This window comes from Haliotis asinina, chromosome 12, assembly GCF_037392515.1.
Source record: "Haliotis asinina isolate JCU_RB_2024 chromosome 12, JCU_Hal_asi_v2, whole genome shotgun sequence".
Taxonomy (NCBI): domain Eukaryota; kingdom Metazoa; phylum Mollusca; class Gastropoda; order Lepetellida; family Haliotidae; genus Haliotis; species Haliotis asinina.
In genome coordinates, this window is record NC_090291.1 from 16551633 (window position 1) to 16577953 (window position 26321).

Here is a 26321-nt window from a genome sequence, read left to right on the forward strand (position 1 = left end):
TTTTTTATTCGCTTTTGTGTTTTTATATTGTAAATCGTCACACATTTTAGAAGCTACCCTGAAAGTATTCATAGTATGTTATGATTGCCATTTGAAAATATGAGACATAAGAGCAAACATAGTGAGGCACATTGTATTTCCTAATCGTCTTCTTGTAACACATTTGTATCTTTGATAGCGACAAATGTTATCAATGATAAATGACCCTCAACGCGCGGGGTTATTTCCGGTAGGCCGCAGCGCGTGACGGAAGCCTTTGTTGATTGTTGCCAGGGGCAACGTTCTGTCTCTTTGCTGGTCTATACGGAGTTAAAGGTAAGAGCGTCATTGTCGCGCAACCGGTAAGAGGGGACGGAGTAGACATAGAGAGGCCTCTCGTGTTGGCTATAAGGTATTAAGTTGTGCACATAAAGGGTATTCGCATTACCCATTTCATTATTTCTGTCAATAGGAACCGTATTTTTGGCAGCATCTTTGTCGACGTGCACGATGACGACGGTGAACGTTGATACCAAAACCACCGAGAGGGTGTGTCCGATGAAGATGCCCAGCTACTCCTATAACTACCCGTCCCTGAGGAAGGTCCAGCTAGCCGCAGTAAAGGAGGGCTTGTTCCATCCAAACCTCCCGACCTTTCGCCGTATGGACATGGACACAGCCGGACATAAACTCCCGGACGAGCACTGTAGGACAACGACAAGCAGTGGTCCAGGTGAGACCATGTCCCACTGTGCTATCATCTATATCGCATATATGTTTGTTCAGGTTCATATTCGGGCGGTGGGGTAGCCTAGTGGTTATGGCGTCCTCTCGTCACGCCAAAGACCCGAGTTTGATTCCCTACATTGGTACAATGTGTGAAGCCCATTTCTGGAGTCCCTGGTCGTGATATTGCTGGAATGTTGATAAAAACGACATAAAATGTAACTTATTCATTCAGGTTCATATTGACAATGAACACACATGTACACCTTGAATTAAAGATGACGCTAAACCTCATGGCACATGAATGTTCATGCAAACGACTGGTGGAAATTGCCTGTATGTGAGACATACCTTTACAAAACCACGTTTCGACCTTCAGAAAATAAATCAGAAAGCCATTTTATATATTGTACAGTTGTATAATTGTATACAACATCTACATTAAGTTACGATTTCAGTCATAGACCATTTAATCTTGTTTTGGTTCATTTTTGTCAATGTGTTATTAAATATAAGATCACTTCAGTCTCAGGCAAATACTGAAGAAACGTTGATAACAATGTTACAATTGTCCAAGCTCAACAGCAACAATATCTGTGAGGTGCTTTGTGTGAGAGCGAATATGATTATCACAGCTAATCCCCTGATATCCCGTATTACCGATAAACCTCAAGCAGAACCGTCGACAAATCTGATAATAATCTGGCCAAGTGACCTTGTTTGTAGGTAGCCTAGATGGTAAACGAAAAACTATGACTTGATTTATTCCTTGAATTACCCAACATGTATTTATAATATAACTTGATTAACATGTAAACAATATCTGATCATCTGGTGATCCTGGTGATTCCCTTACATATTTCCACATAATTTGGAAAAAATCATTAATATACTACTGACTCATATTTATTAAACCAAACAGTCCATAAACATAGGTACCAGTCAAATGGATTAAGAATACAACAGACCTGCCAAAGGTAAATTTGAGGTTATGAGCTAGAACTCGTTCTGAAAACACAGTGTGATCATCAAAGTTTCATCTCCTCTGAATAATTGATGCAACTGGCAAGGACCCGATACCAGTGTACAAATGCAGAGTCAGCAATGACAATCTTTCATCCACAGCTACATGGAAAGGATGATTAGTGTGTGAGCGTTTGGGTATCCCAGTGTTAAAGCGCTCGTACGTCAAGCCGAAGGCCCGGGTTCGATTCCCCATATGGGCACAATGTGTGAAGCCCATTTCTGGTGTCCCCCGCCGTGATATTGCTTGAATGTGCTAAAAGCGACGTAAAACAGCTCAGTGACTGATTACTGTGAAGTGTTTACAACCACAAATTGTTTATATCGGAATCTTTGTCACTGCACAGTAGGTTGTCTGTATGATATACCTATCTTTAGTTTGCCTGTGTTGTCTTAATCAACCGGGCTATTCTGTAAATGACATACTTGTGTGTTGAGTAACCTCTACAGTGAAAGCCTAACCCGGGTCGATTTGGGTAGATCGATAATTTTAGTTCAACTGGTACTTATCTAACGGGGCATAACACTATGAGCTGAACGAGTAGTATTGGTTGGGTCAGTGCGTTAATCCTCGCAACAACTAGATCGAGTAGAAAAAGCCCCGGCGATTAGCTTATCTTGCGCTTAGGTTTTGAACTGATCCGTCACAAACCCGTGGCCAATGCATGATCGACAATATCCCGGCAGTGTAAATCTAAAACCAAACAACACAAAGTTAAATTATTCATACCAGAAAGCAGTTTCCTGATTTACAATGGCTGGCGACCAGCTAAATTTATTTCCGTGTACAAGTTAAGTCCGGCTGTAGTGCTTCAGAAGACAGCTTGATTTGTATTTTCGTATCACACGCTGACATATTACTAAAGCTATAGGCTACGAGAGCCGGGTGTTGACGATAACTGGTACGCGGCGATAACTGGTCGCTAGCCAGTAGGGTTTCTGATTGAGGAGTTTCATGAGAAAAAACAAAAACAATATTCTGGGTTGTACTCTACGGCAAAATGCGATAGAATTAAATATAGAAGATCTAACATAACCCATGTCTTGTTTAACTCAGTTTCTACCTTGAGAAAAGTCCAGTTTTGTGATAACGCGTGGATATCAAAATCCTAGATCCCTTGTCTTTTGTTCCCACTTAGCGTGCTCACACCAGCTGCCATTTTCTTTGTCAAGGGGGGCTACTCTAGTTGAAAAAGTGTAAGTTGTCTTGCCTCGCTTTCGAACGTGATTTACAATCTAGATACGATAGAGAGAGGTTCGATCAAGGTTCAACATTTTGCGGACCTCTTTTGACTCTCTCGCCGACTGAGTTCTGTCTCCAAACTACAGCAAAGTCTTTACTTTCATCGTCATTCATTACATTCCAGTGGACTTCAAGCGAGCGACAACCACAATGTTCCAGTCTCCCAAACAGCGTATGTCCAGTTTGGTAAGTGGCTGTCACAGGGTCATATAACATCAAAGTTGATGTATGATTGTTAAATATTTCCCTTCTTACCCTGTGTAGTTACAGAGGTAGCGTGTCTACCCGATAAGTCACATTGTGATCACACTGAAAATTATGTGGCCGAAGGACCACCATCTTCAGGTAAACATAGTGTTAATTTTAGTTATGTTACATTTGTCCAGTCAGGTCAGGAAACATCGGGTTAATTAGCATTGTGGTACATGTAGTTAATGTGGGGAATTATGGGGTTAGCTATTCTATTCTAGTCCAGCGAATCAGATAAACACTGTGTTAATTTGCGCTCTGGTTATCTATTAGATCTACTTCTCAGCTAAACATGAATTAATCTATTCGCGCGTTAACCATGGGTTATATATACTGAGAAAAAAATAAGGGATGATATTAGGTTGTGAAGAACCCTGAAGAAAAGAATGGAACACTTGTGCTTTCATGTGGTCCCTTACTTTTCCACTTAGCATATGTCTCTACATCTGGACAGTCTGATTGTTAGTTAAGTGTGATTAAATGGAGTAACCTTTTATAATTGTTCATCTATATCCGCTCGAAAGGTGAACATGGGATTAAATTCCGAAGTACCTTAGACTTAGGTAACCTTAGTGCAGTGTTAAAAAATGGGAGTTGGGTTAACCTTAGTAAAGGTTACTTTGTGAAAGGAGCCCCAGATATTCATGTAACAACTTGGTTAACTTGTACAAAGGTACACAAAGCAGATATGTTCCTCCTGTAATAAAACAGGCTAAATGTTGCAGTGGTAGATCAGTCGGTCTGCAGGGAAACTAAGGATCATAAGTCAGTTCAACTGGCATTGTAATTGAAACCACTATCAATATCCCTAGTCTAGGCTGAGCAGACTGATTGTTCAGGTGGTTTCGAGGACAGATACTCGCTAACACACCACTTGTACTTCCGTTAGCTCCCGATCCAAGCCGATCTGTGTAAGTTAACTGAGCACCTTGTTATCTTGTCTCCAGTAACTCACGACTCAGTACCTGGCTGTTTACCTGTCAAGGATGGTAATCGATACACCCATTACATATATTATCGATCTGTTGTATTCCGAGATTGAAACTTAATACCTTTTACATACTTAGATCGACCTCCTGGGATGTATGATTAGAATGACTGTGTAGTGTACTGTTTAAATGTCATGTCTTGATAAACAAACAAATACGTCTATATGAATAACGTTGTTAAGGGGCCGATCTTTCGATATTTTGATCATAGGGTCCTTCTGTTGGTGAAAATGTTTGAAATATGTAATTAGACCTAGCTGTGTCTTTTTCTTTTTTTTTAAAAAATGTACTTTTATAGATGTTTTGAAACATCACGTGTTGTGGGTGAGAAATGAAAGGCAACCATCCTTTAGATTGTTTTCAGCTTTGACGAGAATAAACCGTATTATCTGAAATCAGAATATAAAAGAAAATTTTATCCCCTACCCTCACGTGTTTTCTTCATCAAACTCTATGTACGTTCACTGTGTAATCGGTGGAGCAGTTTTTGTGAATAGTATTGTCAAAAAGACACCATATTCGTTTAGCCAGAAGTACAACATACTTGTAATGATTGAATTTAGGGTTTTTGTGTTTGTAGTATTTGTTGTTATGTTGTCACAACTGAGATTAGATACCCTGGGTATCGTATACTCCCCAGGGAGTTGGGAGTGATGATTAGGAAGCATTCGGATCCACTGATTATGAATCAGATCGATCACCTTTGAACATGTACTATTACTAGATAATATTATATGCTATTGGTAAATGATGCTAATAATATGAATAATATCTGTTGCAGAATATCACGGACACAGGTCGCGAGCTCCACAGATACTACACAACACCAGAAGAATTAACGTGAGTCAAATGATGTGAACATTATCAAAAGGGAATGCTGGAAAACTCTCGAGTTGGATGAGATTACGTGTAAAGCAATGCGTCGAGTCGACTTTAATTCGACCCAAACAGTATGTTCGAATCATGTAAATACATGTACATAAAAAAAATAATTGACACCATAATCCTTTAGCAACACGGTTATTTCATATGCAGAGAGCAGCCTGAAAGAACTTGAGCAACCTGAAAGATCTTACAAGGTCATGTTCTAACAGACAGCTATTGTGACGTCACAACTCTTATTGTGACGTATTGTTTGACGTCATAGTCAGGATTGTTCTGCAACTTTCCTTCTCGATTTCGTCATGTTTTCTTTGTGATGTTACATAGAGTTAGAGTATCCAAGGAACAGTAAAGCTGCATTTTGATAAATTTAAATAGTCATACTCGCTATAGCTAGATATGAATCTTCCGATAAATGATAACTTCAACGACAATGCGATATTGTGAAGACTGGGCGTTCGCTCGGCACGCCGGGGTTCGATTCCCCGCATGGGTACAATGTGTGAAGCCCTTTTCTGGCGATATTGCTCGAAAATTTCTAAAAGCGCCATAAAACTAAACTCGCTCACTGATGCAGATGAATCCAAGCTTTGGCTACACAAGCAAACTAACACTGCAGAGTGTGTGTAACAACAAACTGCTCTCCGCAGTGTTCATTAATAACGCATGTTATTTCACGGTCGGTGATTTTGATACCCACGTTGCTATAAAACGTCAACCCAGAGCAGTGTATACCGACAACAATACCTGACATGAAACGCTGATACTAACACAATACACTACTCCACAAGCCATGAAGTTACCTGGTACGACGAGTGTACATAATACACCCCTACACCGCACCTCACGCCATTCGTGTCAAAACACACAATACCGTTTTGCAATGATAAATGATTCGGGCCAGGGGAGATAACTTCACCTTATTGTGAAACCCACTGAAAAAATATCAAAATGATTAATTATCACAACCTTGAAGTCTAATCATTGCTCCGTTCAGATGTAACTGGTGACCCTCAGTTTAATTCAGAAGCATAGTATCATCGGTTAGATAACACCTCTGGCAGCAGATCTACGTGATTAACGGATCGATAGGGTATATGTATTGATTTAATGTTGGCTCGCGACACGCGACGTATGATGTTATCGATCTGCCTTGCGAGATAAGACTTTTTACTTTTCTTGGGTCAGCGTGCCCTGAAGTTAATTATTTGTATATAAAAGGTCTTGTTTGGACAAAGACATGTTACGCGAGACGTGGACAAATACAAAATTGGGGGTAAAAGAGTTTGTATTTAATTGGGTGTGTTATGTTGAATACACTCTATAAAACAACTGAAGAAATCAATATCTTCTTCCCGACATCGAACTTTCAACGCACTTCCTAAATATTATACAACACAGACTGACAAAACGCATACATCACGTGACCGAAATGGGTGCGTGATTATATATATTTGATTTGTGCACACATTGACGTCAGTACAATGCGTTTCTTCGTTTCACACTCCCAAACATTGTCGAATACCCACAATCGCAAGTAAGTGTTTTGATGTAAAGGTCCGAGAATCGAGAACGAAGTTTTTGACGGACAAAAATCTAAAAGTAATTGGTTAAGTTGTCTTGGCTTTAAACGTTAAGCTTTTTCTTCAGTCTCATGACGCTTAAACTATCCTTGCTTATTGTCGTGTTAAACAATAGAGGAACTTAAAATATTCATAATTAACACGAAGCGATGTAAGTTTTTTGTCGTAATGTAGGACATACAGAGATTAATACAATTCAGGTTTACAACTATGTACGAGACGAATGAAAGTATGGATATGTACAAAACTGTACATACAAGCATACGTTTGTAATAATAATTATTATTTTGTTATTTTTAAAAAGATTTTAGGTTTTCTTGGCTATAAATCATACCCATTAAGTCCTCAAAGGATGGGATGTCACCCTCGGTGGCCATCGGTAGCATGTCAACAATAGTTCTGTTTCAACTGACCTCCATCAAACATGACTGCAGTTCTAACAATGAGTTTTCGAACAATCTTTGGCAGTAATATATTTTATGTTTGGGGCTACACTTTCTTAGTACAGATTCTAGTACATTTATTAGTTTGAGTCCCACTTGGAATTCGAACCCACACGCTCAGGGTCAAGTACCCAATCGCCAGGGCCTAGATTTTCGAAGCTCTCTTAGCGCTAAGTGAGTGAGCGAGTGAGTTTAATTTTGCGCCTCACTCAACAATATCCAAGCTATATCGCGGTGGTCTGTAAATAATCGACTCTGGACCAGACAATGCAGTGATCAACACCATGAGCATCGATCTTAGCGCTATCTTAGCGCAAAGAGAGCTCCGAAAATCTGGGTCCAGCACATAAAGTCAGTCGTGTAACCCGCTAAGCCATCGCTATTTCCACTGCGGCTTCCAAAATATAATATAATCCCAAATATTACATAATTAAATTTGACCACTTCCTAAATGGTACTGTGTATTCATGCTTTCCATTAGCTTTCTCACTGGAGTGATTTTACAGTTTAGCTATCACGTATTTACATTTACAGGAAAACACGCCAAGAATGGTCGAACTTCCTCAACAAGTCTCCAGAACGGTATGATATCAAGCTGCCAGAACTCCCAGAAAACAAAGGTACTACAGTGTATTGTATAGAGTAAAAACCCTTTAATCCGAATGAATACCTGACACGTAAAGAAATGATGAATCATGGAAGTTATAAAATATCGCATTACTACATGTGTTGATATATACCATTCGCAACAAGTAGGGAATATTGGATTTACAAGATTGATAAAATGTAAATGACGAAGGCACGGAGGAAACAGGTGTTGAAGAAAAAAATAAGGGAAGATGAGACAATTTATTCCATTCCTTTGGAAATGTTTCATCTGTATGGAATATACAACCAAAATCTTTCTCCTATGTATCTGAGTTGGGTAGTGGTATGCTCGCAAAATGATATCCCCTACTCTTTTCGAATAGCATATGTGAAGGTTTCTGATTGACAAACTAATTTTAATCAAACACTCTAAGCATTGCTGAAACAAATTCACGTGAAGGATTCAGTGACATTCCGAGAACGAATTTAAGCGAGTGATTCAATGAATGGCATGATTCTGAAATTGACTGTAATAATATATGCTTCAATGTTTACAAGGCAAACAAATAATAATTATATACATATACACATACTCTTATACATTTATTCTTCGATATTGTAAACACGTAATAACAAAAAATTAACAAAATTGTAAATGCAGCTGGTAAAATAGCCGGATTCACATTCGATAATCTTTCACATCTCTATGAGCGCCAAATACTTTCAACGTCTGAAAAAATCTTTAATGACTCAACGCATTTTTAAATACACTGTCACCTTTTACCTTCTGGCTGCCGACACATTGCGAATCACCAAGGCTAAAGGAGCTCGAAGGTGTTTTGTACCTCAAAATATTACAATTTTTAACAAATGTTGAATGTCCAGTTATCATTTTATTCATTTAATTATTTTAAGCACAAACTTATCTCCTTTTCTATTTGTAGTAATTGCATGAGTTTTTTTTTTCATTTTATCCAAGCTCTGTGATCCAAAACCGATCCTTTTAAGGTAATAAAGTATTGTCTATATTTGAAGATGAACCTGGTAAATAAATACACCGTAAAACACTATGGTGATTTAAGGCTGTATATTTATTCATTTTTCATATTTTGTTTCCCTTATAGATCTCCATTTCATGGGATATGCCGTGCGGTACCTTCGTCCTGAGGTTACGCGGTCATGGAGGGTAGGTTCCCAGTGACGTCCACCACTGGTGAATGGAAGAGTTATGTCCCTTGACTTGATTGTGTGGCTAAGAGTGAGAAGCTGTCAGATGGCTGCTTTATGAGTTTACCTCATGCCATAATTTAGTCATGTGTATCTGCCAAGCCATCTAACGCTTACAAACCTTAAAAAACAAAACATTGGGTTCAGGGTCGTAATGCCCCGGGGGCACTTGTCTTGCTCACGCTATCAACCATTCGTCAAAACTGAAGAAGAGCGCACGATTTGGAAAATGCTTAATGACAATATGCGTTTTTCGCACACATGGAGGGGACACTTTGTAGTTTGCCTTGATAAAGTCGGAATACCGATATTAGTGGCCTAAGACAGTTTTCCCTAACGCACATTAAAGTACGGGCGGTGGTGTAGCCAAGTGGGTACAGCGTTCGCTCGTCACACCGAAGACCGAGTTCGATTCCGTACTTGGGTGAAATGTGTGCAACTCAATTCTGGTGTCCCCCGTCGTGATATGGCTGGAATATTGCTAGATGCTATGTAAAACTATATTTACACACTGACGATAAAGTAATGACGCCATTCCACACTGAAAGCACTTTTGAGTTAACTGTCATATCTGAAGGGTCTCTTTGGTAAATAAAGTGTCAAACGTGAAATATTCTATAACGATATTATAATAATGACGCTGGATAATATGGGTTAGATAGACTTCATGTGCCTCATTGCCTGTTTGCTCCTTTTCTTTGTTAAGCGCCATACTCAGTGATGTTCCAGCCGTATTTTATACCAGTGGCTAACATGACTCTTAAGTCACCTCTTACGACAATCACGGGTTCCTAAAAATCAATTCTAACCAAAACTTTCACAGGTCTAGGTGATCCAGATAACTGTATTCCAGACAAACATCATCATGTCTCATCATAACATTTTGTATATTTAAGTACACTTTACTTATAAATACCTTCACAGGCTTATATTATCCTGGTGTCTATATTGGCCAATAGAGATTGACGCCATATTTATTTAACTCGGACATTTGTGATAGCAACCCAATTATTGCACAGAACAACCTCTGATGGCCAACATCGGAACATATAATTACGATATTTCCAATTTGAATGAAAGTATGCTTGTCTTGATATGGCAACACAAACCACTATGAAGATAAAGCAGAATTTTATTATGAACTTTTTTTTTTTTTTTTGCTTTTGTTTTATTTATTTATTTTTTGTTTTGTTTTTTTCTGGTCATAATAAACACCGATGTGGCCAGTTATCAGAGATGTCCGAGTCCAATGTAATGTACATACCTATGTTTGCATTGTTTTTTCAGTACACACTGAGACAGGAGCCTATGATGGATCAGTACGGACAGCGACCAATGCCAGCGAATGTCTTGTGAGTAGACCACTCGAGCTTGTTACACGATTAATAATTATTTGCTAATACTTTTTATTGGTTTCATGTTGATCGTGAGTCACCTGGATGAGTAAATATGTTTGATTTAGAATTACTTGGAGAGATACTTCAGTGGTTAAACAAGCGGCAGGATCACCATTACAAGGGAGATAACTCGAATCCATAGTTGCCTATGAACTCGGCATTATATGCTGAGGGTTTGAGTTCCTATCAGGGTGGAAAACTTGATTACATTTTCATTTTGGATCGGCGATTTACAGGATCGAGTAGAACATTAGCGAAATCCCTTACACATTTATGATAAATATTTCTCTCATCACATACATTTACAATAACATAAAAGACAATTATGAAGGCGTCAATCGTAAGGTTGTGTATATGTGAATTTTTTATCAAGGTTAGCACTAACTGTTGTGATAAAATACAACATTTATTTGATTTAAAGACTATCGAGAAAACCGATTACTTCATACTATTGGATACCAGTACTACTACTGCGCCTTACGGCGGAATTGTTAAATGCGATGATGCAGAACATGTAAATCCACACACACGCGACATTTCCAGTATTCAAATCAGCTCCAGGTTACCTGCCGCTACCTTCTACAAGGTTTTGTTAGACTCAGTGGTGGAGTGTTACGAAAAACACCGAGGATAAGTTTACTTAGACTGAAATCAGTTCACACCAATAATTATATGTTACTATCAGAGAAAAAAGACGAGAACGCCCTTTTTGGAGATCGGAATATTGTGTGAAAATTCAAAAATCAAACACGACATTGAATTCGAGTATTGTTTTGTTACGTTTCAGCGCCCGTTACCGTGACACGTATCCCCAGTACAGCAGGAACATCGCATCCGAAGCTTGGCGTTAACATCGTTACCGTCTCGCCCTTTACGTCATTTATTTATTCACCCTTTGCATTTTTTATATTTAAACAAAAAACAAAAATGTCTCTAAATGTTTGGTTTAAGTCTTACGAATTTACTTCGAGATTAGCCATGGCGAACGCGTATTGTTTGGAAGAAACCAGTATCAGGTAATTGTATAGAATTATATCAGAATTATATTGATAAGGTAGCTCATTTATGTAACCATGGTAACCGTTCATTATCAGTAATGACAGTTTCAATTACAAATCACTGGTTCAGGCGTTTGAATATTCTAAATCACAGTATACATTCACGAGCCCTAACTGGATACTAGTATCAGTTCTCACCTCTACTTTCGTTGTACAAGAATAATCATGTACTGTAATTTCGTATTTATCAGAGGTAAAATCATGCATATGAGATTATGTTTCTGTGCATTCACTCACAACTGTATTAAGCCTACACTCGTGAACAATATTGTATTGAACGTCAGTATTAAAACAAATGCATCGGTTACAATTCTAAGTCAACGCTATCGGAGCAGTATTGTATTGAATGTCACTATTAAACGACTGTATCATTACAATTCTAAGTCAACGCTATTTGAACAGTATTATTTTATAATGAACCTCTTTATTGAATAGCAGTATTAATTATCACAAGTATCATTCCACGCCTCTGTACAGAATTTATATGTTGTATTGCATCTCTGTACTAAACACCAGTATTATTGATTATACGTTTAATTCAATGACTACTAAACAATATTTTTGGTAGTTCGCCCTTGTATTGAACTGTATTAAACAAGGCTCAACGCCCCATGAACAGTATTACAAATGTAATTTAACCATTTCTGAACAATGTGATGTTCGTATTTCACCCTTGTATTCAATAGTAATGGACATTAGTCACTAATAAACGCACTGTGACAGTATTATAAAATTTAATTCAACGACTTATGAACAATATCATTTTTGTATTGCGCCCAGGTAGATCGGTTAAACAGTCGTGAACAAGAGTCACCGTCCTGTGAACAGTATTATCAAGTTTAATGCAACAACTTCTGAACATTATTATTTTATATTGCACCCTTGTATGACAGTATAGTGTATAGTCAACGTCCTCCGAACGGTATTATCATGGTAGTTTACAACAGTATACGAAACGCGTATACCTGGGTATATACATTTATGTATTGTCTGTATATTTTCTGTTAATCTACTCACCTGTGATTTGGTTTACCATATTACATATGTTGCTTGAAAGGACATTGTAATCATATACCTTTGTATTATCACAATTAATATTTGTCACCCAGTATGCTGTTGTACAAAACCTTAAGGCTACCTTAAGACTGGTGAGCTATGGGAGTTACGGCCACCTTAAAACGCTAAGATCGTTTTGTACAACGGCACCCTGATAGGTAGCTTCCTAAGCTTATAACTCGTCCTCGCTGACAGTCACCTACCGAGCCAGTATTAAACTTTGCTCAAGTATTTTACATTTGTATGACTATGTTTGTGTTTTTGTTGTAAATAAAGCCACTGAATCGTATTTTATCTTTTTCATTATCTTTTATGTGTTACTGCTATAACACTAAAAGAAATCTTAAAGTTTGGTACCAATGCTACGCATGCCATGGAGAGAGACAGGCGGATATTATGCTTGAAACACAGTTAAGGTTGACCTGGGATTTGAAAACCAGCTGTTGGGTGGTACTAAAGCATATGGGTGAGTGAGTTGGGGTTTACATAGCTTTTAGCCATACTCCAGCAACATCACGACGGGGGACACTAGAAATGGCCTTCAAATATTGAACCCATATGTAGGGAATAGAACCCGAGCCTTTGGAGTGAAGAGCGAACTCTTTAACCACTTGGCTACGCCGTTGCCCCATTAAACAACATGAACTCGTTTATATGAACCGTACGAGTTAAATCGTTCGGATTAATGTTTAATGTTTAAACAATTCAGGGGAAATTATTCTGAGCTAAAATGTTTCGTTATCTTTTTATTACGTTAAGCGTGGATTACAAAGGAATATTGACGAACGATACGTGTATGTGGAGTTTTAGATTTGGAGCCTTGTTGATGTAACACGAAAGGAAGAGTTGCATTTATGTTTGATATAAATAGTTATAAGATTTTTTAACGGATTCTTTGATTCACGCGTATGTACATGGTACCTTCTACTGGCCTAGTCCACAGGAGATTAACACACCAGTGCTTAGATGCACTACTGATCAGGGACGATTTACCTACTTACAACATGCTTATTCCGACATGTTTCAAGTATGAACTATGTTTTAAATAACTGATGAATTTCATACGATTGATATTTCGTGTGTGAAGTCTTGAGGTTCTCTGTGATAGTGATTGAAAGGCATGCTACGTTCGTTCAGTTTATCAATTATACAAAGGATCGACCATTTGATTTTTTTAATTGCTCTGGATATATTTTCATATGCAACAGCTAATTTGAAAAGAAAGTATGTTTGCTTTTTACCAAGATATAACAGTCTCCTGCTAACAAAGGATGCTGTTGTTCACAGAAAGTATTATTTCATTTTTTGATATTTTTATTGTTGTAACTCAACAATATTCCAGCCACATAGTGGTAGTCTGTTAATAGTTGGGTTTGCGGCCTGGAAATAATCGAGTCTGGGCCAGACAATCCATTGATCAAATGCATGAGCATCGATCTACGTAGTTAGGATACGATGACATATGAAGATAAATTCTAAGCATGCGTGAAGATCCATGTTAGAATTGATCTTCAGTCATCGTATTCCATGTGTAAAGATCGATGCACATGCTGTTGATCAGTGGATTGCCTGGCCCAGGCTGGATTATTTCCAGGTCGCTGTCACTATAGCTGGAACATTGCTGAGTGCGGCGTAAAACTAAACTCACTCACTCATTCAGTCCTAAGCATGTCTTGAACATCCTGTCTCCATGCGAAATGTTTTTAATCTGACTAAACAAGACACCATCTATGAAAAAGAAAAATTTATTTCCGTTGTTTCAGCACGTCCACATGTTCATGATGCTACAATGAAACTATCCACTCATTACATGAACTGGGTGAAGGTTTAAGTACATTGAAGAAATGAAGTAACGATGCGAATGTAACATGTTCACTACAAGAAATCTCATTCTGATATAAAACAGGTCCCACACACACAAGGTGTTATTTAAACCATACCTACAAGTCGCAGGGTTATTATCGCTCTTTCACACTGGACAGATTTCTTCATCCAGATTCACCATTGAAGATCATGCTACATCCCTTAGATGCGATTTTTGGTATTAAGTACAGTTGCACAATCGGAACGGATGAAACAATAGGTCGAAACCTCCGGATCCTTGCTAACCAGTCATACGTTTAAAAACGTAACTGAAATAGATATTCCTCATAACAACAAACGACCAGAACTTCTAACATTGATATTTCTACACCTTAAGCTAGTACACTACTCCATTCCTAATCATCCTAGATGATGAATATTCATGAGGCACGTATACTTTACATATACACAGGGTAGTTCATTGTCAAGCCAAGCTATTCACACACATTCACCGTAGGTCAAGCATTATAACTCCTCCCGGGGCAGCTTCGTGCTGCTCTCTGAACGAGCGGGGATCACTTTTCCCACGGGTATGTGTTTAGTAGGATTGTAGTTCTTGATCGATGAGACCATGAAGTCGAGGATGTTCATTTTCCTTAAGAAGAAGTCTCGCTGTTTCTGCGTCAAGCCTGAACAAAACATGCGAGCATGAACAGAGACAATAGGAAGTAATAAGGACAGAATGGTCTGTGAGCAGTGAACAAGTTGTCTAACCATGCTGGGACATAAAAGTGATACCAGCTACGAATTTGCCACATTCGACAAACACGTTATGAAATAATTCAAATAATGTTCAAAGTGACGTTAACCCAGATGACTCTCTCCCTCACGCCCCCCACCCTCACTCACTCACTCACTCACTCTCCCACTCATCCTCACCCTCTTACACACTCACACTCATCCACTTACTCAGTAACCCACTACCCTCTGACTTATTCATCCACCTACCAACTCACCCACCCTGGTACCCACTGTCTTACTCATTCACTCACGCTCGTACATACTGACCCACCCACTTACTCACTCACTCACCCACTCGCCCTAGTACCCACTCATGACCTCACTCAAGACCCACCATCGACATCGTTGACCATTTCAAGTAAGGCTTCGCGCTCTTTATTCATGGGCATGAAGTTGCTTCCGGTTTCGATCATCCGTTCAATCAACTCGGTGTAGTACTCGGCAAATCTGGATAAAAGAGGTACTTTTACAAAACGAACTGACGTGCGTGCTTAGCAATGACATATGGTACTTGAATTCTGGTAAACATGTGTTGATGGCAGACAGAGACGCATTTGAGGAAAAGTGGTTGCAAGGCGTGCGAGGGAGTTGTCAGAATAAGTAGAAACGGCATTCTGTCACACGGTGTTATGTATATTTTAATGACAATAACGGCGAGGCAATTCTTCAAAATAATAAAAAAATGTTACCGCTTATCTCAAATGTAGCACTGCTCAAAGACACTTAACTATTACACTAGTGTTAATAGTGTGATGCTACCTGTACCCATTTCTTACTCTTGGTCAACACCATAGACTTACTCAGCCTCCCAGGGATGTCGTAGATCTGCACCCGCCAGTTCAGATATAGCCTGCCTCTGGGAAAAGCATATACCAGTGAGGATCAGTCAAACTCTATGAAATGTGAGTGACATCGGTTTAACGGCCTGATCAATACTTAAATTTTATTGCATTTTTCATTTGATATGTGAGAGGCACACAGAGTAGTGAAGTCGCCCAGCGTCGTGAAGACCGGCATATCGGCATAAAATAGTATTCACCCAAAGTGTCCTCCATGGATTCTTCTTCTTAGCCAGTTGCTCTGTCCCTGTGCTTTGCCAGTGTTTGTTGGAATGTTTGTTTATTTAGAATCGTTACTAATGTACTAAAATCAAACCCAACGACGTCACACTGTCTTCCGGTCGGTCATTTTGTGAGATTGTATGTGGCAGTACACATAAACGAGTTCTTAGTGTTTTATACTCACCATTTTAGGTACGTTCATATCTTTTATTTGGGGAACATACTTCGTGAATATGTCGTCAAGCTTCTCAATACGACCAGACTGAAACATACAAACCATCACTCACACGTGATCTCATTTAAATCAAATCTAGTTACAAACTAATGAGTTTAAATCCTTCAACTTGTTCGGTATTTGTTTTGTGATTCATGTTTAACATTCCAGTCAGCAATGTTAACGCAATGTGAAGACAGTCTGTAGCGTCCAAACAATGATTTATATAAATAACTGACCACAGGTTCATTAAATTATCTCTGACTACCAAATCTGAATAGGCCTATTCTATTCCGGGATGACTATATTAGTTTACACTTAATCCAGCTGTACAGTGCAATCCGACTAGGACGCAGTTTACTTCGTGATGCTTATGGGGTAAAGATTGACCCCCAGCTCTTTCCGGGCAGATGCTCTATCCATTGCTCCATCATGCGGCCATAAATGCTTGAGAAAGACATTCGCATAATGTCTAACTGCTATTTCTACATAGTAATCATACGTCTGGGTTGACTATCATTGTCTTGGTTGAACGACGTCAGTCCCTTTAAAAATTGAAATAGTTTCATTTGTTTGACAAAATGTAACACTATTCTTGTGCTAACGAGCATTTCCATATCAACATAATAGAACAATTTGACACTGGCACATCTGAAAGTGTGAAAAAGCGGATAACACGAAATATACACGCAACACCCCGGGAAATCAAAACAGGGGAGGTAATTGTACACAGGGGAGATAACCACGTATGTCACATACCCGAGGTTCGAGCCTCCCGTTCACTTTCCTCCACAAGTTGGTCTTCTCGTTGACAAACAGTAGGAGGGCCTCCGGGTGGATCTTACTGCCGTACTGAAACACACAGATTCACACTGAAAAACACAGATTCATACTGAAACACACAGATTCATACTGAAATGTGAATCCATTTACATCATAGCTAACTTGGGTGTAACCAGGTACGTAGCTTCCTATACACTGCTGTAATCAAAGTGAGTGAGTGAGTACTAAGCAACATTCCAGCTATATGGCGGCGGCCTGTAAATAATGGATTCTGGACCAGACAATCCAGTGACCAACAACATGAGCATCGATTGGGAACCGATGGCATGTGTCAACCAAGTCAGCGAGCGTGACCACCCGATCCCGTTAGTCGCCTCTTACGACAAAGCATAGTCGCCTTTTATGGCAAGCATGGGTTGCTGAAGGCCTATTCTACCTCGAGACCTTCACTGGTCTGTAATCAAAGTAGAAGATTCCTATAAACTATTGCAACCAGATGCATACTACCTTTCAAGACCTTCCTGTAAACGGCCCCACCATACCAGCATCTTCCTACTTAAGGCAACTCTTCTAAGAGCTTCCCGTATACGGTGTAACCCTAGGAAAACACCCCCGTACAAGGTGTAACCTAAACAAAGCTTATGAATACGTTATAAGGGTGTAACCAACCCACCAAGAACTTATCATGCTTATTATCCGCTTCATACCAGAACACGGCTGGGTTTCCCTGGTGACCAAATCTGGAAATACACAAACCACCATAAACGGGGATCTAGACAAGTGACCACCCGCTCTGGACAGGAGCAGATAGATCAATTAGGTGTTATGGGAGACGACGTACACAGTAAACCAGCTTTACCGATACAAATATTTTATTTCAGATATCAAAAATATTATTAGATCTAAGTAGGGAACAAAACAAGATTATTTTACAAGTGGCTTGAAATAAAACACGCTTCTGTGGGTTTCTTGGTGAGGTTATTTTAACGAGTCTTCAGATGCAGTAAACGCACAAACCTTTCTCGTTTCAGTCGTGGATATTTATCCGAGTCAATGGCGCAGAATATCACCTGCAATACAGACACGATACACTTACTATGATGTGACAATATACCTAAATAGTACCACACCCCAATCAACAGGCAAAGGGAATATTCTTTTGTTAAAAGATAGAAAGTATACATTACATAGTATGCGCTGTTGTTTGGCTTCTCTTTTCCTTTTTCTACTTCAGTAGGTCTTTATTCCGATGAGATTCGAAATAGGATTACATTTCCCTCTGGGCATTTAAGAATCAAATTATATCGAAACAATGTTATAATTATATTTATTATTTATTTGATTGCAGTTGGTTACCTGTTCATCAAATCGGAATGCTGAAGCTATTTCTTCGAATGCCAACCTGAGATTTCTTTCCTCTGAAAGTGTAAATACGTACATGTTTTACTTGGTTCAGATCTTTGTTTCAGCTTGGACAACCGTCCATATCAGCCATTGTTAGTTCTAGTGCTGGGGTTACGTAGTGTGTATGCAGCGTCCACCTTGATTACAGGTTACGATGTACTAACCGTCCACCTTTATCACAGCTGCAGGTTACGTAGTACGCACCGTCTACGTTAACGACGGTTTACGATGTATACATCGTCTGCCTAAACCGCAGCTTACGTAGCATGCACCGTCCACCTAAATCACAGGTTACCTTGCAGTTGAGTAATATGGCACTTTGTTCATTACATTATTCTAGCTGAGTAATATGTCATCAGTATCATACCGTTATTATAGTTGAGTAATATCACATCAGCGTCATACCGTTATTATAGTTGAGTAATATGACACCAGCGTCATACCGTTATTATAGTTGAGTAATATGACATCAGCGTCATACCGTTATTATAGTTGAGTAATATGACACCAGCGTCATACCGTTATTATAGTTGCGTAATATGACATCAGCGTCATACCGTAACGTTATAATAGTTGCGTGATATGACATCAGCGTCATACCGTTACTATAGTTGCGTGATATGACATCAGCGTCATACCGTTATTATAGTTGAGTAATATAACATTCTGTTTCGGTGTGATGACAAGCTCGTCGTAGTTTTTGTCGGATATCTCGATGACGTGTTGGTGTTTCACGTCTCCGATGTAGCCGGGCATGGCTAAGGAAATGGTGTTGACAATGTTGTCGACGGTGATGTCGCCCTCTAGTCTGTAAAAGACAAGTTAGTTTCAAAAACCGGAAACCGTTAAGCTGATGTACTGATTTACACATATCAACACGTTGACATATGGATATCTCCTGATTATGTGAATCACTATATCGAATGGAAATCTTATTAGATCAAGATTTAGTCATTATACTTAAGTAGAATTAGATCGATATTCTGAAATCACGAAGAACATTTTGAACAATAAAACATATTGTAAGAATAATTAATTCACTTTTTGAAACGCAAAAAAGGAATTAATCATGCCGATAAGTCATGTGTTATACCGTTAATAGATGTTTGTTTGTCTTTGTGGGTTTTTTTAACGACGCACTGGACGGAAAAGAGTTTGAGGCACACTCGGTTCCAAGGATTAGGACAACTACAACCAGAGTGAATGATCACTGAGGGAGACGTTTCGATTCACTAGTTTGTTTGTATTTGTTGTTTCAAGCTGCACTCAGTAATAGGCAGCCAATACCAGAGAATCCTGTGATGAACACCACGAGAATCGATCTACGCAATTAATCAAACAAATGGCCTCTTGGGGCATAATGGTTTGCTGAATACCAACTCTAATCCAGATGTTCAGGTGTCAGTATGATCAGTCTAAGTAAACTTATTCTCAGTACTTTTCGTTACACTCCACTACTGAGTCTAAAAAAACCTTATGGGAGGTCGCGTCAGGTAACCTTTGAGATTGACCAATCAAAACACAGCTTACCAAATCGTGAAAGTGCACATTCGCACATACCTTTTGAACTTTTCATCTCGAAAAGGTTCGTACCGAACGATTCCGAATGCTATTTAGAGTAAGCTCGCTTCCGGGTGATGCACACGGCCTACGTACAACCATGACAACGGTGAGTAAACAGTCGCTGAAAATAGTGTTTTTTGCAATATTCAAGGTTGTAATGGTAACCATGCCAACAGAAACCCCAAAGCGTATATACTGCAGGTCAAATAACTGTGTTATATGCGGATTTTTGTTTGTGAAGAGATCTGTGTCAGTGACCTGAATATTTTGAAAGTCCCCCCGATCCCTAAATAGTAGCCGTGGTCTGGTTTGTTAAATCTATTTAACCGTCTCGCGTTTGATTGGACGGTCATTGGTCGTTCAAATGTTGTCTGACGCGACCTTCTACAAGGTTTTGTTAGACTCAGTGGTTGAGTGTTACGAAATACACTGAGACTAACTTTACTTAGACTGAAATATGATTAAATTGGTGACGAATAGTAACACGAGAGCCCATGCATACGTCACCCGCCATCCCTCAGCTGTCACCCACCTCTCTGCCTCTTCGCCCTTCTCGTGGAAGAATATGGCGGGGAGTTCCTCGATCCCCCACTGTCGTATTAGCGTTTTGTCCTGCACCCGTCCGAAAATGATTTCCCTGTCATCTTTAAATATCTGAGACGCGGCGAAGAAAAACGGATACAGCACTCGACAGCGGGCGCACCCTGAAACAAGGGAGGTAATTCATCAATAACGGCCCTTACCAACATGACAGTAGAGCAAAACAAGTGGGTGCGTGTTTCCCTAACGTCGAAAGACTGTTCAGTTAAAAATATGTGGAGGCTGCTGTCGGTGATCCCCACGATGTTAAAGTGCAATATATTTTAAAAGGGGATCAAAATACACTCACTCTCATGACATGGGCGCATTTTTTTCAGCTCTGTTAATGGCGCAATGTCGCCACAAATGCAAAAGCGTCTCTGTTCTGGTTATTATACAATGAAAGCGGTCACGAACAGGCACGTGAGTGAAATGATTTTCAGTCCCACGTGCACAGTTTAATGTCCGAAGTGGCCTTTGAACAGTTGCTGTGGTTGTATTAAAATACTTACCTGGTGAGTCGACAAAGTAGATAGGAAAAATGGCCGTTTCCCGAAACTGAAATATAAATAGGTAACATCGGTAATTCCGTTACTGTACGTTACAACTGTTTTACTACTACTACTGTTACTGCTGCTGCTGTTTGCAAAGTCAGCCGTGTAACCAACTCAGCCAAGTCCTGGTGAATGTATACTTTAGATCTTCTGAGAAAGTGTAACCCCAAATACACCATGTGTTACATTTCCTCTTTCTGAATGGCATTTTGCATTCATAAGCTGGGACATGTGTTACTAAAACAGCAGCAGCATCGGCAGCAACATCAGTAGTAGTAGTAGTAGTAGTAGTAGTAGTAGTAGTGACCCTAATAAACTACTTCTAAGGCTGCAAAACATTACTACAACCCAGCTGTCAGCTGTCTGGGCTTGTCTTGTGGTTGAAACGTCAACCCAAAGACCCGGGTTCGATTCCCAGATGGGTGTAATGTGTGAAGCCCATGTTTTGTGTCCCCCGCAGTGAATTGCTGGAATATTGCTGTGACCATACTCACACGCCAATACTATAACTATGAATACTTATAATTATATTTACGTTTATTGTAGCAGGAATTAACGCAAAAAACATACATGTCTTTAATAGAAGCTATTCGATGCATTTTTGCTGTATGTACTAGTATATTTAAAAATCACCATACAAATACATGACCCTATATAAAGAAGTAAAAGCTATCCAATGATGACATTTTCAGAGCAAATCGCTGTTGAATACGATGTTTGCCTTTTTATTATTTGTTTCAAACTATCCAACCCTGTTCGCAACGTAATATGATGAAATAATACTAATGATCATCACCAAAACTATCGACCACAAATATGGGCTACAAATATTGATATCCAAATGCCAGTGCAAGTTCACCCTACCATACCACGTGTTGCCGGAAATCAATGAGCACCACGTTGTCGAGGCGGTCTACATCGCGTAATAGCGAGGTCACCTGTGCGCTAATGGAGAATGGTATTTCTTCGATGATTTCATTCTGTGATAACGTCATTGTTTTGTTTTTTTAAAATACAAACGAGAAAATGCATCATAACATCATTATGAACGTGACTTGAATTACGGTGACTTATAATGAAAAGAAATGATAATCATAAATATGAAAACCTATATAATAGTTCATATTTTTGGGATTGTAAACATAAATGTTCCTATAACTCTGTTTTAAAAGTAACACAGGTCTTTAAAAAGAAAACTAAACGATATCATAGGTTTGCCTTGTGAAACGTTTCAGTCATGTCCATTTTGGATACAGCACCGAGGGTTATACTGAAATAGAACGTCAAATATGAAGATAAATATATATTTGTCTTACCTTTTCAAAGTTAGTTTTATCCAGCTCCCATACTCCATGTATACTGAGAAAATTGAAAGATAAAATAAAAACAACGAGAGATACTGGCGACCTACACATCACCATTTTGAAAGATTTTACGGTGTTTATGTGGACAATCTCCACGATAGTGAATGACGTGGTTCCCGCTGATAACGCGCCGTCAGGAGTTTACAGCATCGACGCTGTAAGGAGTTGCAAAGTTGACTTCATTGTGCTAAGTCAATATGTATGCTGTGCGCATGTGTCGCCAAGTGGCAACAGCCCCTTTCAGTACACACAAACCTGTACGAGTTCCATTCATTTTGATAGTACACCGAAGCAAAGCCGATGGCGAACAACAGTAATTTATGTACCTCGTAACTTATTGGATTCATTGATTTTGACACTGTTAAACTATTTCTGAAAACTGAAATTGGAAACGCAAATCTGGGAAATGAAACGGAAAAATATAGAATTTGTTGGTTCATTGTCTAGTGTCATACGTGTTATTCAGCTCTTTATCCCTATATACGCAGGTTTCTCTAGCAGGATAAATTGAAGAGAGTAAATTTGCACGATTCATGACTTTTGTCATTGTTCTTTCTCTCTGTGTATCGTTGCCCGTGTTATCAACCACGGTTCTGAATATATGTGAAGATCCGGGTTAGAACTGAAGGTATTCATGGGATCGAGTGGTCAGTCTCGCTGACTTGGTTGACACAATCATGTTATCGTATTCCATTTGTATAGATCGATGATCATGCTGTTGATCACTGGATTGTCTGGTCTAGACTCGATTATTTACAGACCGCTGGAACATTGCTAAATGCGGCGTAAAGCTAAACTCATTCACTGTTTTGAAGGGATGATTCGGAAAACATTAGGGCACAGAAGGAAATAGTTGATAGCGATATAAACAATTACCACAGTCCTGTTTTGTTTACAAGGACCTCTCTTCATGTCAGATATCATTTTCATTATTAATTATCCACTCAGGAGAATACAATCAGAAATATGCCTCTCCGTACTCCGTCATTTAGTCACACACATATGTAGTTAGTTAAATGCGTATAGAAATATTCCAGCAATATCAGGATAGGGGACACTCAAAATGGGATAAACACATTGCACCCACGTGGGGAATCGAACCCGGATCTTCCGTGTGAAGTGCGAACCCTTTCGAGCTACCCCACCGCCACACATATATATCCCCCCTCCCCCCGCTGGAACAACCGATAAACTACGTTCTAGCCTGTGTGGATTGCAGAAGGAAATAAATATCTAACCTAGATGAGTTTGTCGGATGATTGACAGATTGACGGTTTACAGCTCCAGCTCACTAGATTATCTTCTCTTGATTCGAATATTTACAGATCCCCGTCAATCAATATTTTTGAGTGTGGTGTTAACTATAAACACAACCACACACTGGCTCACAGCACAGCGCAGCAGTCAATCAGGGTATAGGGGTAGGTAGCATAGTGGTTGAAGGGTTAGCTCACCACTCCGAAAACCTGGGTTCGATTCCACACATGGTACAATGTGTAAAATTGAAGTCCTCCTGTTTGACATTGCTGGAATATTGCTAAACGCGGCGTAAAACGATACTCACTCGTGCACTCAGTCACAGCCGGTATCCAGACAACAATAGCAGAGGCGGAGGCACCGCCAACTGTCACCACGATCCATATACACCAGCACACACGGCCATGGCGGTGTGTTGTGAGGATGAACAAAGGTGGAAGAAATATACAGCTTGAGAGTTTCTCACTGCATGATGAATATTCTCGTTTTCAAATACTTCGGTTTCAATCTTGTTTTAAAGTGTTAATTGCCAGATAGGCGAGGCGAATTCAGGTCAGTGGAATTATTTCTGTCTTTTTTCCCCCGAGAATTCATTGAAATCAGAAGAAATTAACTAGATGACTTCTTTCTTTTAATGTTCCGTAGGACGTAGACCAGGTCTGATAATATTGTTGATTTCAGGAAAACATTACCACGGAATATCAGGCCCGCAGCGATGCCATTTTGTTCGTGAAAGCGGATAGGTTGCAAAGCGTTATATTTAAATAGTATTGGGAACGTGCCCACCCTTTCTATGAGCAATTAATTTTTACGCCTGGGCTTTTTTTCATAATGGCAGGTACACAACTATACATTGAATAGAAGCAAAGATTTGATGAAATCAAACAAGGTGTATCAATCTGTTGTCTTGGCGTGAAGGAATGCGTCTTACAAGGGAGGTAACTCTGCATGTCTTATTGTTCCATATACAAAATTGAGGTTTTAAGAACGAAGGTACAGCAGGTATTTCGTCTATGATCTTCACGTGATGTTCATTATATATAAGAATTATCCAGGATTTTAGCTATCATTACGGATCGTTTCACAATGTAGTAGAAACGTATGGTGATTTAAACATAATGAAGTGAAGCGTCCGTTAAATGTTGACATCTCACGTATTAAAACTGCTAATATTTAAATATTTTATTATCTAAATATTTGACAAAACTGTTTTGAGTAATTATACAGGTAGTTAGTGTTTTACATTGTTGTTTCTATTAGACTAATGTTTTTACCTGAAGACCTTTTCCAGATAATATCGGAAATAACAAGTTCAAGGACACATCTCATCGCTGATAGTTGCACAAAAACTCTAAGACAGTGGCAATTCTTATGTCCACCTGAGAATTACCGCCTTGGGGGTAGAGAAAAACAACTAAGTGCTCTGTTTTTGCGCCACTCTGTCACATGATGCAGCTGAAGAACATACAGTGAGAGTTTGTACAGAGATGCTTGACACTTGCCACGGTCCCTGGAGCGACCAGGATGTCTAACAACGCAACAACGGAAATTTGAATTTGAATTCTAACAAAAGAAATGTCTTCACATCAAGTTATTTAAGTATTGGAAAAGGTATTGGCAATCTGTCCGTGATCAGGGCTTAGTAACCTTGTGTATGGGGCATATTCTTTTCGTATATTCAATGAGACAGTGATCCATATTTTCTGGCCATTGTCTTGAAGTGCTTTCGACATCTCAAGAATTATGCTCTCAACGTTTTGTGTCAGACCGTATGGGGCGTCGATAGTGTATGACGTGCTGTATCTTCACGGGAAGCGTTCGAAATAATCTTTCCACCATATACTACTCATCATCACCAGAACATCATCTGCACCTCGCCATCATCTCCCTATCACATCTCTCCCATCACGCACCATCATCTTTTATCATCACTCCCATCATATCCCTGACACCACTCCCATCATCTCTCTGTTATCACGCCCCATCGTCTCCCTGACATCACGCCCAATCATCTCTCTATCATCACGCCCCATCAACTCTGTCATCGCGCCCCATCATCTCCCAACATCACGTCCAATCATCTCTCTATCATCACACCCCATCACCTCTGTCATCGGGCCCCATCATCTCCCAACATCACGTCCAATCATCTCCCAGCATCACGTCCAATCATCTCCCAACATCACGCCCAATCATCTCCACAACATCAGTTCAAATCATTTCCATATCATCGGTCGACTATTCCATCCCTTTGACATCATTTCTCTATCATCACGTCCCTGTAACATTGCTTGTATGCACATCCCCCAACATGGCCACAGTGAACGCCAAAATGTGAAGCGATATATTTTTTGAAAAATCATTGCCAGAGTAGCAGAGACAGCAATGGCATCTCTCCTTAGAACCGCTCTCACAATGACTTCCATAACAGCCATGTTTATTGCCATTCCCTCTAATGTACGACACTCTCTTGACACATAAGACATTGAATAATG

At 39.4% G+C, this 26321-nt stretch overlaps 2 protein-coding genes across 2 annotated transcripts; one reads left to right on the top strand and one right to left on the bottom strand.

The window, feature by feature from the left end:
* The first annotated feature begins 268 nt into the window (after positions 1 to 268).
* Positions 269 to 12732, top strand: LOC137257866 (sperm microtubule inner protein 8-like). Its single transcript, XM_067795352.1, has 8 exons — positions 269 to 315; positions 452 to 712; positions 3096 to 3157; positions 4991 to 5049; positions 7652 to 7737; positions 8830 to 8891; positions 10220 to 10284; positions 11117 to 12732. Exons 2-8 carry the CDS (start codon positions 490 to 492, stop codon positions 11178 to 11180), a joined length of 621 nt encoding a protein of 206 aa, XP_067651453.1. The 5' UTR covers positions 269 to 315; positions 452 to 489; the 3' UTR covers positions 11181 to 12732.
* Positions 12733 to 14172: 1440 nt separating this feature from the next.
* LOC137257705 (uncharacterized) lies at positions 14173 to 22733 on the bottom strand. Its single transcript, XM_067795098.1, has 12 exons — positions 22522 to 22733; positions 21164 to 21209; positions 20605 to 20776; positions 19148 to 19317; positions 18462 to 18523; positions 18123 to 18175; positions 17779 to 17845; positions 17082 to 17174; positions 16293 to 16370; positions 15848 to 15903; positions 15382 to 15494; positions 14173 to 14935 (listed from the first exon to the last, which is right to left on the bottom strand). Exons 1-12 carry the CDS (start codon positions 22624 to 22626, stop codon positions 14772 to 14774), a joined length of 1179 nt encoding a protein of 392 aa, XP_067651199.1. The 5' UTR covers positions 22627 to 22733; the 3' UTR covers positions 14173 to 14771.
* Between the last annotated feature and the right edge of the window lie 3588 nt (positions 22734 to 26321).